This window comes from Lipophrys pholis, assembly GCF_963383615.2.
Source record: "Lipophrys pholis genome assembly, chromosome: 23".
Taxonomy (NCBI): domain Eukaryota; kingdom Metazoa; phylum Chordata; class Actinopteri; order Blenniiformes; family Blenniidae; genus Lipophrys; species Lipophrys pholis.
This window is the reverse complement of record NC_137645.1, coordinates 3378876-3395006: the sequence shown is the minus strand read 5'-3', so window position 1 is coordinate 3395006 and position 16131 is coordinate 3378876. Positions and strand designations below refer to the sequence as shown.

Genomic DNA, 16131 nt, shown 5'->3' with positions numbered 1-16131 from the left:
ATGTTGCGATGACAGACTGCATATCAGCCTCTGGTTTGAACAGACAAAATCAAAGACGAGTTAACATTGTGTTCAAGTGCTTTATTATTAATGTGTCATGTGTTCTAGATCTTGTTGAACGCAGCAACGTCCATCGACTGTACGAAGTCCTCGAACGCTGTGATCTGCTCCTCCAGCATGTCTGTGCCAACCTGAGGAAGAACCACAGGTTAACATTGACACACAGTCACACTGAATGAAAGAGGGGAAGTTTGATGGGAAGACATTCACCTTGTCATCTTCAACCACGCAGCCGATCTGCAGCTTCTTGATGCCGTATCCGACCGGGACCAGTTTGGCTGAAATGACAATCATCTCTATTAGTGACGATCGCATGACCCACATGTTAAACACTGAATCTGAGAGGTTTCAGATCTTGAAGAGTCCATCAGAAATCAGTCGAAAGATGGTGAGTTAAATCATCATCAACATTCAGCATCGGTCAGAACCTCATGTAGAACAACGTACATTGTCCCCAGATGAGTCCGTCTATCTGAATGCTGCGCACACACTCCTCCAGCTTGGCCATGTCCGTCTCATCATCCCACGGCTTCACGTCCAATAGCAGCGAGGATTTGGCGATGAGGGCGGGCTCTGAGGCAGGAGCGGGAGAGGTTGCGTTACCAAGATGACCACAGACACGCATGGATTTTTATCGACTGAGACGTCTCAGGTAAAAACAAGCGTCCATCAGGCAGTCAGCCGAAAGATGGTGATTGGTTACTCATCAATGATCCAGTCATCCGATGGTGGGACGCTCCGACTGGTTACTCACTTTTGGATTTCTTGGCGGCGTACTCGGCGAGCCGCTGCTCCTTCAGACGTGTGGCCTCGGCATCCTGTCACACAGCAGTGTAGTGGTCAGACACTGGCACAGGCCACTCTCACCTCAGGACGCCACAGCAGCCTCACCTCCTCATCAGAGCCGAACAGGTCGATGTCGTCATCATCGTCCTCATCGTCATTTGCAGGGGGGGCGGAGCCCGAGGTGGTGTCAGCGACACCAGCTGGTCCATACTGCCCCAGAGGCTTCTTCACACCTGGCAGACTGATGCATGGGAGGGAGTTTGTTCACCTGGCGGTTGTCACACGTGCGCATGTAAAGCGAAGAGGCGATTGGGCCTCACCTGCCCTTCTGGTTCTGGTAGGACCGGATGTGATTGTACCAGCGGAGAGCGTGGCACAGGTCTGCAGGGGGCGGGGACGAGATGGCCTCAAAGACCGCCACATCAGCCTGAGATGGGACAAACCTGAGGATGAGGGGGAAAAACTCATTACCATGACAACCACATAGTCTTCACACGTATCACGTTACCATAGCGACCAACAGGCAGGTGATTAAAGGGTAAATATGTTCAGACATGATGAAGTATTTCATTTCGATATAAAACAATTGTGTAGGTAACTAACATTTACATCTGTAGGTTGAAGAACCAATCATAAAAATTCAAGTTAAATTAATCATTTGGCTCGTTATTAAACTGATCAAACACGTCACGTGGCAACATGAGCTGCATGCTGTTACATGCTAACAGCTACAACTCAGTCCTCTTTAGATTAAACGTGAATAAAATAAACCCCGTCGTCTCACTAACATCCGTCACTACGACTCACGGACGTTTCAGTGCTGCGGGAGTTTTTATTTCAATGTTTACACGGGCGCTCCAACTATAGGCTAGCAGCTAGCCACGTTATCTCAGCGCGGAGCCAAGATGGCGGCCGCAGCTGCGAGTGGAGCGCAGTTTCTTGCGTCCGCGTTCATTCGTGCGGGGGCTTCGGGTCGTCCGGAGCCGGACTTTGCTTACTGACCCCTCGATGTAGCTGCGCTCCGACAGGAAGCCGTTCAGCACTTTGAGGCCGGCGGGGGATTTCAGATCACCGAAGCCCATCGTGGAGGAGATCTGGAGGAGCCGTGTGAGGAGGAGAAGGAGGAGCGGGGGCGGGGGGAGCCATATTTATACCCAAGCCAGACTCCTCCTTAAAGGACACTTCAGCTGCTCCTCCCAGGAGGAGGGGGGTGGGGTCTACTTTATTTATCACAAACAGAAAGCTTTACACGACCATCGAAAAAGACAACTCTGTTCTCTTTGGACTGATTTGGCTGTTCAGGTATTGTAAAGTTCGCTTTTATTTTGAAGTAGCAGCGATTGATGATGATGAGCTTACAGTAGATCTGAGCCAGGTGAGTCAGTCTGGGGCGAAGGACAGTGTCTCTGAGATGTGTTTGGGTTAAATCTCAGCCCCGCCTCAGTAACGAGAATGCGGTCCAACCTGTGTACGGTCACGTGACCCGTCCTCCTATTGGCTGAACTCACCTGAGAGGAATTTAATAGGTGAGTTTATTCGAGAGCTGCGTCAACACACTGAAATAACCACAGAAGAAGAGTGATGGGTCAGGGTCGCTCCGCCTCTCCTCAGGTAAACCACACAGACAACCAGCCGTAGTTCGTCTTCAGGTAAAGAACACTGGTATCCAGCTGTAGCGAGTCCTCAGGTAAACCACACTGAGGTTTTATTTGTCCAGGTAATCCTCATGGGTCTGGACTCTGCCGGGAAGTCCACATTGCTGGCACACCTGCTGACTGGGCGGGTAAGTTTGCTTTCAGGTGAATCTGTTCTCGGGTGAGTCTTTGCTCAGGTGAATGTGATTGTGTGTGAACTTCCAGGTGATGGAGACTTCACCGACCATTGGTTTTAATGTGGGGACATTGGACCTGGACAAAAAATCATCTATGACGGTTTGGGATGTTGGAGGACAAAAGAGTATGAGGCCAAACTGGAAGTGAGGAGAGCAGCACCACATGAGTCGGCGACACAACACACTAACAAACAATCTCCTGCATAACAAAGGTCTGTGCTTCAGGTACTACCTGGATAACTGTAAGGCGCTGGTGTTCGTGGTGGACAGCAGTGACCGAGCTCGGATGCACGAGGCCCACAAAAGTCTGAAGAAGGTCCTGAGTGAGGAGAACCTGAAAGGAGTCCCCCTGATGGTCCTCGCCAACAAGAAGGATCTGCCCAACTGCATGACCATCCGAGAGGTAGCGAACTGCAGGGAGGGCAGCCTGGACCGCTCTCCTGTCCAGTAACCAGAACTCTGCGAAACATTTGTTTTATTTGATTATCCTTTATTCATACCTGCCGTCCCATTTACAGCAGAGAGATTTCAGTTTCATAGGACGACTGTTTCTTTCTGGTTTTGGACGACATTTGGACATTTGGACAAGTTCACCTGTGCTGGATGATTAGACCAGTTAACCTGCAGGTTTTACATTCAAGATGATTTTTTTGGATTAGTTAAGCTGCTGGTTTTGGACTAGTTAACCTGCTGGGTTTAGAGTCTGGTTACTGTTTGGACTAGTTAACCTGCTGAGTTTAGAGTCTGGTTACTGTTTAAACTAGTTAACCTGCTGGGTTTAGAGTCTGGTTACTGTTTAGACTAGTTAACCTGCTGGGTTTAGAGTCTAGTTACTGTTTAGACTAGTTAACCTGCTGGGTTTAGAGTCTGGTTACTGTTTAGACTAGATAACCTGCTGGGTTTAGAGTCTAGTTACTGTTTAGACTAGATAACCTGCTGTGTTTAGAGTCTAGTTACTGTTTAGACTAGTTAACCTGCAGGTTTTGAATTCAGCTGAATGTTTGAATTAGTTAAGCTGCTGGTTTTGGTGTCTGGTTAATGTTTAGTCTAGTTAACCTGCTGGTTTTCTGCTTTAGCTCCTGACACTTTTCCACTCACCTGGTCTGTGGTGTCTGTCCTGGTCCTCAGGTGTCCACCCAGCTGGACCTGCCCAGTCTCCTGGACAGAGAGTGGCAGATCCAGGCCTGCAGCGCGCTGAGTGGACTCGGCCTCCAGCAGGCCTTCATGTCCGTCAACAAACTGATCAAGAAGAGTTGATGAAGGGCGTGAGGATTGTTTTAAAGACTTTATTGATGCTGGTGTAGACGGAGTTTTTAATGAGAAATAAAGACCGTGTGGACTCTGGTCTGATGGTGTTGTTTGAAGCTGCACTGATCCTGCCTGGAGCCTCACGTGAGGCAAACAAACGTCTCTACAGCCTCTTCCTGTCGGGCGTTCTGAGCTCGTTCAGGCTACGGAGGCCGAACCAGGACTGGACCAGCAGGAGGACCGGCACCAGGACCCAGACTCCGTTAAAGAAGACCAGGTAGACCCACAAGTAGAGCCAGCTGGACGTGTTCAGATGAGGACTCCCCGACAGCCAATCAGGACAGAAGGTCATCCAGCCGCCGTACAGCTCACACACACACAGAGTGATCTGCAGGAAGTGTCTGTCAAAACAAATCAACACTGAATTCTTCATATATACAATTATAATAACATATTAATCTTTATTATCTTGGTTCTTGTTATTGGGAGATATTAGCAGAGTACCTGCAGTATTAACTGAATTACCGGTGGCATTGCCTGAGGTATGGGTGGCTGTATTACCTGTAGTATTTGTCCTGCAGTATTGCATGTATCAGCAGTACCCCGAGCAGAGAATCAAGGACCACAGTCAGAATCTCGATGGAGACGATTGTGGGATCAGAAACTAGCCAGCGACTGTCAGCTTTACTGTACTCCTTCCCTACAGGTGAGACACAGACGATGAAAACATGTCACCTGTCGACTGTACCTGTAGAAATGGTCAAATCAGAAATCACGTGTACTAAATTAGTTGAGTAATTTTATATGACATGGAGGACAAGTACTCAGGTGAGCTACAGAGAACTAAAATGTGCAGGAATTGAGATGAAGTTGAAGAAACTTACAGAGTTCAGCCAGAGGACCTTCAGCCGTCTCCACCGTCCCTCCCAGAGACATGTAAACAAAGGGTCCCTCCTGAGGACAAAAACAACCAGAGATGCATAAACCGGGGTTCATCTGACTCCATCCTTCCTTTCTCTCTTTGCCTCTGTTGAGTCAAACTAACCAGGTTTGTTAGAACCAGACCACTGCAGGTAATCCAGACTGTGTAAACTCTCACAGACACCAGCTGATGATAACTAATGCTTAGAAACAGAAGAAGCCCCGCCTACCAGTGTCAGGTGAACGATGACGTCATAGAAGAGCCACAGCAGCACCAACCTGTCCACCGAAGAGCACCGCCCACCGTACCTGTGTGTGAGCAGCACAGCTGCCAGCAGCTGGAAGCCACATGCCAACAGAGAGAGGAGGGAGACCAGAGAGACACCAGGGGGCGCCAACGAGTCCATCGGCTCCACAGGTACCACAAAGACAGGACAGGAGCAGACAAACTGAAGAAGTGTACGACTACAGTCGTGTGTCGGCCATCCTGCAGGATTACTGTGTGTCACTGTGAGGACTGAATGTGGAGAACTACGCCTGCCTCCACCCGCCGAACCCCGCCCCCTTGTCCTCCTGATTGGCTGTTTCTTTTTTAAGGTTCTCCCCCATTGTCTTTCAATTGGCTACTCAGGAGACCACCTCACTCACTGGCTCCGCCCCCTCCCTCAGCTGAGGTCAGAGTTCACTAGTGGAGTCAGGTTTGTGACGAGGGAGTGAAGTAACTTAAAATGAAATTATTTCTACTTTGGTACTCTTGAGCAACGTGAGGTTTTTCAGTGGACAGTCGCACAGCCGTGGTTTCATGGTTTTATTGATTAAATGTCACGTCATCACACAGAAAACAATCTTTGGCAGCAAGAACGACAATCAAATCAACACAAAGTGAGCAGAGGAGCGAGCAAGCAGCTTGTTTTCCAGCTGATGAGAACACACGTCGGCAAACAACACACTGAAATGGTGAATCGGATGATGTCGGGAGAGCGCCGGAGAATTCCCGGAATGTAAGGCGAACGCCAGGAGAGTCAGGAAAAGGTCAGGGGAATGTCGGGAGAACACAATAACATAGGAAAGAACAAGGAAGTGTGGAACAATATTCCTGGATTGATGGAGAACGTCTGTGGTCTCTGGTTTCTTTATAGCACTCCGTTCAATACAGGGACAGTCTGTCGCTTGTTTTTAATATAACTCTGGAATAGTAGAACATAATGAGAAGACAAGGTGTCCCACAGAACCACAGGATTTCTTCAGGTTTTCTATCAGTCGAAGAATCAAATTCTTCAGCATCATTCAAACTCAAATCTGCTGAGACCCGGCGTGGAGGAACGTCTGAATACACATAAAGTTTGAGACTCTAGATATCAGCACAAATAATCGATATGTGAACTGTGTGAAGGTCCCCCGTCGGAGAAGCCGTGGCTCCACCACAAAACAAACCTGGGCTCTAATGTTAAAGGAACAGTTCTGCCAGATCCTTTCTCTGTGCTCAGGTGAATCAACATCTGCGGGGGATGATGAAGAATCCCAGAGGCCAAATCTGTGGAGGAATTTGGGAATGTTGGGAGAAGGTATAAGGAATGCTGGGTGAATTATAAATTCTCCTCATGGGAACGGAACTTTAATGAGCAACCTAAAGGAATGTTCTGGAGCGGCTGTTCTGTCCCTTTAAAAAGATGCGCCTAAGATCACAGCTCAGGTTTGTTTTGTTAACCTCTGTTCATCTAATGGAAGTCTACTCCTCCTCCTCCTCCTTCTTCTCTTTGCGTTCCTCCTCTGCTCCTCTGGGCTCCTCCTTCTCCTCCTGAGGGAGCGTGGCGGACAGAGCGTACTCCTCACCGACTCCTTCTGAGGACATCGAGACCTCGGCCTCCACCACCACCGATGCCTCCTTCTCCACCTCCTCCGCCTCCGCCAGCTCCTTCAACTCCTCCTCCTGATCAGCTGGTGCCAGCTGAGCGTGGACCTCGGTGAAAGGCACCTCGTCACCGTCGCCCCCCAGTGGTGAGAGCTGGACATTTGCCTCCTCGATCTGAGCGGCGCCCTCCGGAGGCTGAGAGTCGGAACTACTGCGAGGCTGAAAACGCAGCAGATGAAAATGAGGGGAGTCCGCCGAAGCATCGGAAGAATCTCGCCAGGTTTCATTCCATTTCAGTGACAGAAACCTCAGCATGACGTTTGGCACCATTTTAAATACAAGTGAACGGTAAAAGAAGGACAAGCGGAACACGTACCTTCTTAAGGCCGAAGGTCAGCGGTGAAACTTTAAGACCGGATGTTTTCTGTTTGATCTTCTCGCGTTGTTCCGCAGACACAATCTTTGTTCCAATCTTTGTCATCTTCTTCTCGATATTCTGCCTGGAGAACGCCTTCTTCAGACTGTCCACCTGAAGAAAGAGAGACGGTCACACACTCGTCTGTCTGCACACTCGTCTGTCTGCACACTCGTCTGTCTGCACACTCGTCTGCTTCACCTTCTTCAGACTGGAGCGTTTCAGCTTCTCAGCCCTCGACTTCTCCATGTTCTCTAGATCATGATGCCACGGTTCCTCATCCTCCTCAAGGTCCGCCTCAAGGCCCACGTCCTCATCAGATGATAGGTCGATGGTCTGGAGGCCCCCCTCCTGGGACTGGTTCCCATCAACGGTTCCAGGTGCGGGTTCCTCGCCCTCCTCTGGAATCTCGTCGCGAGGAAACGGCGGAGGATCCTTCACAAAAACGGTCGCTGGAATCTCGTTCTCCTCCTGGGTTAGAAAACAGAGAGGCGTCGGGAGAATGTGCTCAGCGACTCAAAGAAACCAGAGAACATAAAATCAACACAGGACATGAAGAACAAGTCAGAGAAACAGGAAGTCATTACGGCGACCTTGTGAAAAACATAATGAGAACCTCAGGAGAACATACAGGAAGTGGAAACCTCATGTGAACGTCCTAATAAAGACGATAACTAGGAAAGTTGTTTGACTTGCTTTATTTCTTCATTGGTGTGTTCAGATCAGAAAGTTTTGCTCTAAGGAGCAGCACACACACACACACACACACACACGGAGTGGGAGTGACGAACGCTGGATATTTTGGGAGAAGAGGAATGTTGAGTGTTGCTGAGAGAAAAAAATCCGCAGCATGCTCATGATAACGTGTTGTAATTTTTAACCCAACGAATATCAGTCCCTGATACAGTCTGCTGACTGTTACCATAACAACCAACTCAACCCTCTGATCTGTTTCCGTGGAAACTTTCCAACCCCCCCGTCCCGCTGACAGCCAAAAAAGGCAGCGGACGGAGACACCGGGAGGAGGGACTCCATGTCCCAGCATGCCTTTCTCACCTGGAAGATGAGCACCTTGAAGTTGTTCCGGTGGATCAGGTGGGCGTGGTTGGCCTCCAGCTTCTTCACCTGAACACCTTGGCGCTCCATCCTGTCGCGGACCTGCGGGGGACGCCAGCGGAGGTCAACACTCGTCCACAGGTTTGTTCTCGGACGGGCGACCCCGGCGGGTGGTGCGTTCACTGACCTCCTTCATGGTGACGGACAGTTTGCGGCTCTTGTCCAGCAGCTTGCTGACCGTGTTGGAGGTGTGACTGTGACTTTTGGAGAGTTTGGTCATGTCGGCCTGGATCCCTCTGACCACGCCCTCCATCTCCACCTGGTGCACCTAAAACACCAACCAGCCGCCAGCATGTCACTAACCGGCTGGTAAACAACACTCACCAGTCACCGACCAGGAGATTACTGACACTGACCAGGGGATTACCAAAACTGATGAGATCACTGACACTGATCAGTCACTGTCCAGATTACTGACACTGATCGGTCACCAACCAGGAGACAACCAACACCAACTAGTCACTAACCAGTAGATTACCCGTCATGAACTAGTCAATAAGGGTTAATTTGACTTTCCAAGTGGTTAATGAGATAACAGTCATTACTACTATCAGTTCTATAGTCAGTACTGCAGTGTGTACTACAAGTAATCGTACAACGTGTACTCCAGTCATTATGACTATCGGTACAACAGTCTGTACTGCAGAGTACACTAGAGAGTACATACAGTCAGTTCTACAGTCAGTAGCCGTCTGTCATAGCCATTTGATAATCTGAGACCAGACTCAGTCGACCCTCTAACCCGGTCCCTGACCCAGTCCTTCACCTCCATCTTGTGCTGGTTCTCCTGGACCGCATCAAGCATGAGGACCAGCTTGTCGAGCAGCGTGAGGACCGTGATGGCGTTCACAGGACCCTGATTCATCTTCTCCAGGTCCAGTCCTGACAGCAGGGCTGAGGGCGACACCGGGTCCTCCTGGTCCAGGTCCTGCTCCGGTTCCTGGGTTTGGTCCATTTGGGGGACCAGGAGGTCCTGGCTTTGGTGGGTCTCCGTAGTCACCATGATGACACTCGAGCCTGAGACTTGAGACTCCCAAAACTCACCAAACTTCAAGCTGCAGGAAAAGAAAGACCAAGTTGCCTCACCCGCCCTGTGTGTGTGTGTGTGTGTGTGTGTGTGTGTGTGTGTGTGTGTGTGTGTGTGTACTGCATTGTGATTGGTTGGCTCTAAGGAAAACTTTCCAGCCAACAACCTGGAAACGTTCACACCTTTAACCCTTAGACTGCCAAGACTTGCCTACATGTGAAAACATGTAGGTGAACGCATGAACACACACACACACGCACACATTGATGCACAACTAAGAATCATCACAAACGAATATAATAAAAAGATAATGTAATCTAACTAAAAAAAAAAACCCCAATTCGTTTGAAAGTCAAGTTCAAGTTTAAAGTTTTCATTTCAATGTCCCAAATTAAAAAGGTAACACGGGGGAATACTACAATTATTATATATATTTAAAAAAAAAAAACATCTTGATTTAAAAAATGGTGCCATAAAAAAATATATTTTTTAATTATTATTCAGATCATCCTGGGTTGAATTGAAATCAAATGAAGGAGCTTAAAGGGTTAACATGCTCTCTCTCTCTCTACAGCCTGAAGCTCGAGTCTCTCTACCACACCCAGAGAGAAGGGGGGGCTGTTGCCATGGGGACGGGGCAGGAAGGCTGTTTGTGCTGGAAAGAGAGAGAGGGAGAGAGAGAAACAGGGAGTCACTGTCTCTTGATCATATTTTCAAGGTGAAGTCATGTGGAAGGGAAACTCTCGCCCCCTCCTTTCCTCTCTTTGTGTGTGAAGCTCACTCGCCCTCCTGTCAGAGGAAAAGCAGCTGCCAACATCAGAGTCCACGTAACAAACGTTAACCACCAGAGTCCATGTAAAAACAACGCTTTAATAAACTCGTAAATGACATTGAACGACAATAACAACTTGGAATAAAAAGAAGGAATAAAAAAGAAATGGTAGCGTTACTTGATTCATAACAGAACAGTCATGCTAAAATGACCGTAAAGGAATAAACAAGTTTAGTAGGTGTAATGTGTCTTCCCGTCCAGCAGGCGGCGCTGCCAACGTTTCAGGTGGCACTGCGTGCATCACGTGCCAGAGAAGAAGCTGACTGCTCCGTCAGCTGACTGAGTGATGAGGAACTGAGCTAAAAGCTAGCAGAGCGTCTTCATCCTCCTGCTCCTCGGTCCTGGAAGAAATATGGCCTTCATCACAGCCAACTGGAACCCGCTGGGAGACGCCTTTTATCGGTCAGTTTGTCTCCGGTGTTCATGCCAGAAGCTGCTCACGGCGCGAGCGGCACACCTGCTCGAGCTCACCTGACAACAGTCTTTCGCTGTTAGCCCACACTATTTACATTGACTTTCATTTACATTTATATCTAAGATGGAGCTGTGTGGCATGTTGTTGTTTATAATAAGATGGAGCTGTGTGGCATATTGTTGTTTATAATAAGATGGAGCTGTGTGGCATGTTGTTGTTTACAATAAGATGGAGCTGTGTGGCATGTTGTTGTTTACAATAAGATGGAGCTGTGTGGCATGTTGTTGTTTACAATAAGATGGAGCTGTGTGGCATGTTGTTGTTGACAGTAAGATGGAGCTGTGTGGCATGTTGTTGTTGACAATAAGATGGAGCTGTGTGGCATGTTGTTGTTTACAGTAAGATGGAGCTGTGTGGCATGTTGTTGTTTACAATAAGATGGAGCTGTGTGGCATGTTGTTTACAGGAAGACAGAGCTGTATGACATGTGTTGGAACTTGAAGGATGGACTCAGAGACAGTTTGGTGGCTGCAGCGCCTTATGGAGGACCAATAGGTAATCACACACACACACACACACACACCCACACCCACACACACACAATCTCTCTGACCTGTCTCCCTCCCAGCTGTCCTCAGAGAGCCCCACCGCCGGTCCCCCAGCTCTCGCCCTCAGTTAGAAATTTTCTCCTCATCCGGGGTTTCCATTGCAAGTTTCCCTGTGAGTCCACACTCCAGTTCCATTACTGGCTGTAGTTACATTATTGCCCCTCTCACCTGCCTGTCTCTCCTGCCTGCCTCTCAGTGGAAGAGCGGCCCGGTGGTTCAGCTGGGGTGGACGGTCAGCGATGACCTGTTGTGTATTCAGGAGGATGGATCGGTCCTCATCTATGACCTGTTTGGATCCTTCAAGAGACACTTCAGTATGGGACAGGTCAGTCTTAACCAGCTAACTAACCACTCTAGTATGGCTCATCTTTTCACTAATCCTCCAGTTTCCTGTGTGTGGTTTGAACAGGAAGTGGTCCAGTCTCAGGTGTTAGAAGCCAAAGTGTTCCACTCTCCTTACGGCACAGGCATTGCCATAGTAACGGGCTCTGCCAGGTTCACCCTGGCAACCAACATCGATGATCTGAAGCTCCGCAGGTTACCTGAAGTACCAGGTAAGACCTGTTTTTTCCTCTCATTGTTGTCAGTGACCTGACTGTCTCTGACCCATCTGTCCTTCTCAGGTCTGCAGGGGAAGCCGTCCTCCTGGCTCGTCCTCTCTCAGGACAGACAGACTAAAGTCCTCTTGTCGAATGGACCTGAGCTCTTCATCCTGGACAACACGTCATGCACCGCAGTGGTGAGACGGGCAGCTCCAGCTGAGACGTGACAGGTGAGTTACCTGTCTGTTCGACCAGCTAATTGTCTCTTTGTCTTCAGTGTCCTCCAGGTCTCAGTCCTCAGACGGGAAGCATCGTCCACATGTCTGTGTCCTTCAGCTATAAATATCTGGCTCTCTTCACCGACACTGGACATCTGTGGACTGGCACTGCCAACCTCCAGGTGAGCTCCTCCAATGAGCTGTCGGACTTCTGACCTGAGTGGGCGGGATTAGAGTGCATGCCTGACGGTTGCTGCTTTTTTGCAGAAAAAACTGAGTGAAGTTGAGACCAAGAGGTCAACGAAGCCCAAACAGATGGTGTGGTACGTTTACCAGTTGCACTAGCTGGCTGCCTGTCTGCCTGTCTTTTAACTCGTCTCAACTGTCTCTCATGCTTCTTTCCTCCCGAGGTGCCGGAGACTGCAGAGCCAGCAGCCCTCAGTGGTGTTGATGTGGGACCGGCTCCTCCTGGTGGCTGGTGTGTGTAATGACACCATTCAGTATCCTTTCAATTCACACTGCGAAACCACTAACTTAGTTCTTTTTCTGTTAAATCTGGGTGTGTTCTCCTGGGTCCAAAATCTCTCTTTGTGTTTCACTCTCTGCTCTTTAAAGTTTGACCTTTGACCTGACCTCAGATTCCCCATCGAGGATCCGTGCGTTCTCGTTGGAGAACTGGATGGAGTTCGGATCATCAGTTCAACCACTCAGGAGCTGCTGCAGGAGGTTCCTCTGGTGTGTCAGGACATCTTTAAGATCGCCTCCATGGCTCCTGGAGCGCTGCTGCTCGAGGCCCACCGGGAGTACGAGGTACCGTGTCACAGCGGTGGAACGATGCAGTGGTACAGCAGGATGGCCCTGCCATGTTTTCAACTGTTTTCTACCTAGAAATCCAGTCAGAAGGCTGACGATTACTTGAGGGAAATCAAGGAGCAAAGCATGCTGGGAGAAGCAGTGCGACAGTGTGTGGAGGCTGCAGGCCACGAGTACGACTCCAGTACCCAGAAGTCCCTGATGAGGGTGAGACAGCTGTCAGCTTACGTGGTTGAATGTTGTTCGTCTGGTCTGCGCTGTGGTGTCACGCTACATGTCGTCCACCAGGCGGCGTCCTTCGGGAAGTGTTTCCTCACCGACTTCAGCCCCGATGCCTTCGTGTTGACCTGCAGAGAGCTTCGAGTTCTCAACGCCGTCCGAGATGCCGCCGTCGGCTTGCCGCTGACACACACGCAGTATCCTCTCACTGCCCAGCGGCATCATGGGAAATGTAGTCTGCATGTCTGCTGGTGTGACGCCCTTTTCTTTAACCTCGCACTTCAGATTCAAACAGATGACAGTCCAGGTGCTGATCGACAGGTGACTCAACCGTCTCTGTCTATTTGATCGTCTGTCTCCCCATCACCTCTCACCTGTCTCTCTCTCTCTCTCTCTCTCATTCTGTCTCTGCGTCTGTCTCAGGTTGGTGTATCGACAGTTTTATCCGTTAGCGATTGAAGTCTGCCGCTACCTGAAGATTCCTGATTATCAGGGAGTGAGCCGTGTCCTCAAGCACTGGGCGTCCTGTAAGGTAACCGGACTCCCAGCTGTGTCTCACTCCGGCCTGAACCTCTCGCCTGTCTCACCTGTCTCACCTGTGCGAGGGCTTTGTGGGTGTGTCCAGGTGCAGCAGAAGGACTTGTCGGACGAGGCCATTGCCCGGGCCGTGTGCGTGAAAGTGGGAGACTCGCCTGGAGTCTCGTACTCGCACATCGCAGCCAAAGCCTACGAGTGTGGACGGACTGAGCTCGCCATCAAGGTGCCGTGCACACGAGCGTTGCTGTTTTTAGTCACGTGTCTGAACGCAGCGACCGCTAAAGCGAGTGATCACATGTTTGTGTGTAGTTGTTGGACTTTGAGGCTCGTTCTGGAGAGCAGGTCCCTCTGCTGCTGAAGATGAAGAGGAGTCAGTTGGCGCTCAGTAAAGCTGTGGAGAGCGGAGACACCGACCTCGGTGAGTCCTTTAGCCCCGCCCCCTACGTGTTTTTTAGCACCATGGGCTCAATCAGATGTGTATGTGTGTGTGTGTGTGTGTGTGTGTGTGTGTCAGTATACACGGTGGTGAGTTACCTGAAGAACGAGATGAACCGAGGAGATTTCTTCATGACTCTGAGGAACCAACCAGTTGCCCTCAGCCTCTACAGACAGGTACGCTCATCTTCATCACGCTCGTCATCAAACACTTCTCTACATGTTTCATGTCCACGGAAAAAGTTTAAACCCTCAGGAAGTGAGGCTCAGCGAGTGGGAAGTGACAAAACAGAAATTAGACGCATCAAATGGGAAGTGACCCACAGCAGTAATAAGGTAGTGACAAACAGGAAGTGAGGCACAGTAAACAGGAAGTTGGACAGGTGAGCGGGAAGCTGAGCGACTCAAATAGGAAGTGAGGTGCAGCAAAGGGAAGCCTGGGAGGAAGTGTCTTCTAGGTGCTTTGTAAGGTAAATTTGGAAAATTTGGGATTTTCAGCCCAAAATATTTTATTGCATTAATATCTAGTATTGTGAAGTGGCGTGACGGTTGCACAGCAACCAAGGTTAAAGTCCATTTTGGATTATTTATTAAATACATATGAACAAAGTTCAAAAGTGTAGCTGTGGACAAGTTTTGTGGTGTTTTGAAGACGTCTTGAAGTGTCAGTCAGAAGCACTAGAAACATATTCCACTGCGGTAACAGTTTCTGTGAAAGTACATAAATTACATTGATCAGTTATCAAACAGAGATTTGCGTGAAGAAGACTGGATTTGATTATTGTGGGTTTTTATCTGAAAGAAGGTTTGTAAGATTGGACACACACACACACACACACACACATTAGGTTGTATTCTAATCACAGGTTGTGGTTTTCAGTTCTGTAAGCTGCAGGAACAGGAGACTCTGAAGGATCTGTACAATCAGGACGACAATCATCAGGAGCTTGCTAACTACTATGTCAGCGCCAGCTACAGAGAAAGGGTAACAAACCACTTCCAGTGAATGACAACATCACCAAACAGCCACAGTAATCACTGTGTGTGTGTGTGTGTGTGTGTGTCTTTGTCCTGTAGAGGTTGGAGAGCCGTCTGTCGCTGCTGCAGAGCGCCGTGGACGAATACAACAAGGCGAAGAACGAGTTTGCTGTGAAGGTGAAGTCTGAGTGACAGAGATGGTAAATGCAGACAGAGCTCCCACTTTGCTTCATGTTGTGTTTTGCACCGTTTGCTCTTCAGGCCACAGAAGAAGAGATGCGTCTCCTCCGATTCCAGCGGAAGCTGGACGACGAGAAGGGGGCGGGGCTTCTTGGCCTGTCGCTGCAGGTTTGTTCGGATTTTGGCGCAGTGAAGCGTTTGAATGGAAACGTGGCCTCGGCAGTAATTAACGGTGTGTGTGTGTGTGTCATGTGTGGTCTCAGAATACCATGGCGACTCTGCTGGCGTTAGGACTCCACAAACATGCGGAGCAGCTGTACAGAGACTTCAGGGTTCCTGACAAGAGGTGAGACCGTGACGCCACAGTTCTCACTCTTTTAAAGGGTTGTGATCGGTTCACCGATGGCCCGCCTCTCCCGTACAGGTATTGGTGGTTGAAGCTGAAGTCTTTGGCAGAGAAGGAGGAGTGGGACGAATTAGAAAAGTTTGCCAAGAGCAAGAAGTCTCCCATTGGCTACCTGGTAAGAAGTCCCGCCCCGTTAAGTTTAAACGGGTCAAACCTACATTTCCCAGAAATCTTGGCTGTTTCTTCTTCAGGCATTTGTAGAAGTTTGCATGAAGTCCAACAACAAGTATGAAGCCAAGAAGTACGTTTCCAAGGTGGCGCCCGAGCAGAAGGTCAAAGCTCACCTGGCCATCGGGTAAAACACGTGACATCATCACACAGGTGAGGTATCGCAATGAGACCGGTGCTCACGCTGCTTCTGTCTGTCCGTCAGGGACCTGGAGGGCGCCGCCGACGCCGCCATCGAGCGGCGGAATGAATCGGAGATAGGGGTGGTCCTCTCCAGGTGCTCCGCCTCCGACCGCCTGCTGATCGACAGGCTCAACCGAGGCGCCGCCGCCAAGAAGTGAGCTCGAGCCGGCGTATCGTAACCATGGCAACGCATCTTTCTGCCCCGTCACTGTTTTGTCTTTCTGTGTTTGTGCCTCAATAAAAGCTCCCAGCTGATGTGCTTCTTTTCTAAAGAGTCTGTCTCCCTGATGACTTTCATTGCTCACGTGGTTTAAACTGAAGACATTCAAACCGTGAAGGAA

The 16131-nt window shown here is 49.5% G+C and overlaps 5 protein-coding genes across 7 annotated transcripts; 2 read left to right on the top strand and 3 right to left on the bottom strand.

Moving 5' to 3' along the window:
• Positions 1–64: 64 nt before the first annotated feature.
• Positions 65–1958, bottom strand: eef1b2 (eukaryotic translation elongation factor 1 beta 2). Its single transcript, XM_080492883.1, has 7 exons — positions 1849–1958; positions 1167–1289; positions 952–1087; positions 815–878; positions 508–633; positions 271–338; positions 65–191 (listed from the first exon to the last, which is right to left on the bottom strand). Exons 1-7 carry the CDS (start codon positions 1926–1928, stop codon positions 105–107), a joined length of 684 nt encoding a protein of 227 aa, XP_080349009.1. The 5' UTR covers positions 1929–1958; the 3' UTR covers positions 65–104.
• On the top strand, positions 1870–4076 carry arl11 (ADP-ribosylation factor-like 11). Of its 2 annotated transcripts, XM_080492885.1 has the most exons (6): positions 2059–2148; positions 2280–2457; positions 2564–2629; positions 2706–2821; positions 2903–3080; positions 3806–4076. In XM_080492885.1, exons 2-6 carry the CDS (start codon positions 2428–2430, stop codon positions 3932–3934), a joined length of 519 nt encoding a protein of 172 aa, XP_080349011.1. In that variant the 5' UTR covers positions 2059–2148; positions 2280–2427; the 3' UTR covers positions 3935–4076. The 2 variants fall into 2 exon arrangements, with proteins under 2 accessions (XP_080349012.1, XP_080349011.1); XM_080492886.1 differs by having other exon boundaries at positions 1870–2495.
• On the bottom strand, positions 3945–5352 carry ebpl (EBP like). Its single transcript, XM_080492884.1, has 4 exons — positions 5077–5352; positions 4810–4879; positions 4487–4625; positions 3945–4326 (listed from the first exon to the last, which is right to left on the bottom strand). The coding sequence occupies exons 1-4, from the start codon at positions 5251–5253 to the stop codon at positions 4089–4091; spliced, it is 624 nt and encodes a 207-aa protein (XP_080349010.1). The 5' UTR covers positions 5254–5352; the 3' UTR covers positions 3945–4088.
• A 287-nt stretch (positions 5353–5639) lies between these two features.
• cavin2b (caveolae associated protein 2b) lies at positions 5640–9392 on the bottom strand. Its single transcript, XM_080492882.1, has 6 exons — positions 8996–9392; positions 8357–8497; positions 8170–8271; positions 7315–7584; positions 7075–7227; positions 5640–6917 (listed from the first exon to the last, which is right to left on the bottom strand). Exons 1-6 carry the CDS (start codon positions 9230–9232, stop codon positions 6576–6578), a joined length of 1245 nt encoding a protein of 414 aa, XP_080349008.1. The 5' UTR covers positions 9233–9392; the 3' UTR covers positions 5640–6575.
• A 945-nt stretch (positions 9393–10337) lies between these two features.
• vps16 (VPS16 core subunit of CORVET and HOPS complexes) lies at positions 10338–16059 on the top strand. 2 transcript variants are annotated; one of them, XM_080492948.1, is made up of 24 exons: positions 10338–10490; positions 10970–11058; positions 11132–11223; positions 11308–11436; positions 11521–11665; positions 11735–11850; positions 11931–12053; positions 12139–12194; positions 12282–12371; positions 12510–12681; positions 12760–12891; positions 12973–13100; positions 13189–13224; positions 13327–13435; positions 13529–13663; positions 13750–13858; positions 13955–14052; positions 14756–14860; positions 14953–15030; positions 15115–15201; positions 15297–15379; positions 15458–15554; positions 15631–15734; positions 15813–16059. In XM_080492948.1, exons 1-24 carry the CDS (start codon positions 10441–10443, stop codon positions 15946–15948), a joined length of 2499 nt encoding a protein of 832 aa, XP_080349074.1. In that variant the 5' UTR covers positions 10338–10440; the 3' UTR covers positions 15949–16059. The 2 variants fall into 2 exon arrangements, with proteins under 2 accessions (XP_080349074.1, XP_080349075.1); XM_080492949.1 differs by having other exon boundaries at positions 10350–10490; positions 11641–11665.
• The last annotated feature ends 72 nt before the right edge of the window (positions 16060–16131 follow it).

Excerpts from the sequence above, each read along its gene's own strand:
- cavin2b (XM_080492882.1), bottom strand. The coding sequence starts at position 9,232 with ATGGTGACTACGGAGACCCACCAAAGCCAGGACCTCCTGGTCCCCCAA. Across the intron at positions 8,272-8,356 it reads TGTCCGTCACCATGAAGGAG|GTCCGCGACAGGATGGAGCG; the intron begins GTCAGTGAACGC and ends CGTCCCCCGCAG. Across the intron at positions 7,585-8,169 it reads TCAAGGTGCTCATCTTCCAG|GAGGAGAACGAGATTCCAGC; the intron begins GTGAGAAAGGCA and ends TTTCTAACCCAG.
- eef1b2 (XM_080492883.1), bottom strand. The coding sequence starts at position 1,928 with ATGGGCTTCGGTGATCTGAAATCCCCCGCCGGCCTCAAAGTGCTGAAC. Across the intron at positions 1,088-1,166 it reads TACCAGAACCAGAAGGGCAG|TCTGCCAGGTGTGAAGAAGC; the intron begins GTGAGGCCCAAT and ends CCCATGCATCAG. Across the intron at positions 634-814 it reads CGCCGCCAAGAAATCCAAAA|AGCCCGCCCTCATCGCCAAA; the intron begins GTGAGTAACCAG and ends CTCCTGCCTCAG.
- vps16 (XM_080492948.1), top strand. The coding sequence starts at position 10,441 with ATGGCCTTCATCACAGCCAACTGGAACCCGCTGGGAGACGCCTTTTAT. Across the intron at positions 13,859-13,954 it reads GAGCGGAGACACCGACCTCG|TATACACGGTGGTGAGTTAC; the intron begins GTGAGTCCTTTA and ends TGTGTGTGTCAG. Across the intron at positions 14,053-14,755 it reads CCCTCAGCCTCTACAGACAG|TTCTGTAAGCTGCAGGAACA; the intron begins GTACGCTCATCT and ends TGTGGTTTTCAG.
- ebpl (XM_080492884.1), bottom strand. The coding sequence starts at position 5,253 with ATGGACTCGTTGGCGCCCCCTGGTGTCTCTCTGGTCTCCCTCCTCTCT. Across the intron at positions 4,880-5,076 it reads TCATCGTTCACCTGACACTG|GAGGGACCCTTTGTTTACAT; the intron begins GTAGGCGGGGCT and ends TTTTGTCCTCAG. Across the intron at positions 4,626-4,809 it reads AGGTCCTCTGGCTGAACTCT|GGAAGGAGTACAGTAAAGCT; the intron begins GTAAGTTTCTTC and ends TCTCACCTGTAG.
- arl11 (XM_080492885.1), top strand. The coding sequence starts at position 2,428 with ATGGGTCAGGGTCGCTCCGCCTCTCCTCAG. Across the intron at positions 2,458-2,563 it reads GTCGCTCCGCCTCTCCTCAG|GTAATCCTCATGGGTCTGGA; the intron begins GTAAACCACACA and ends TTATTTGTCCAG. Across the intron at positions 3,081-3,805 it reads ACTGCATGACCATCCGAGAG|GTGTCCACCCAGCTGGACCT; the intron begins GTAGCGAACTGC and ends CCTGGTCCTCAG.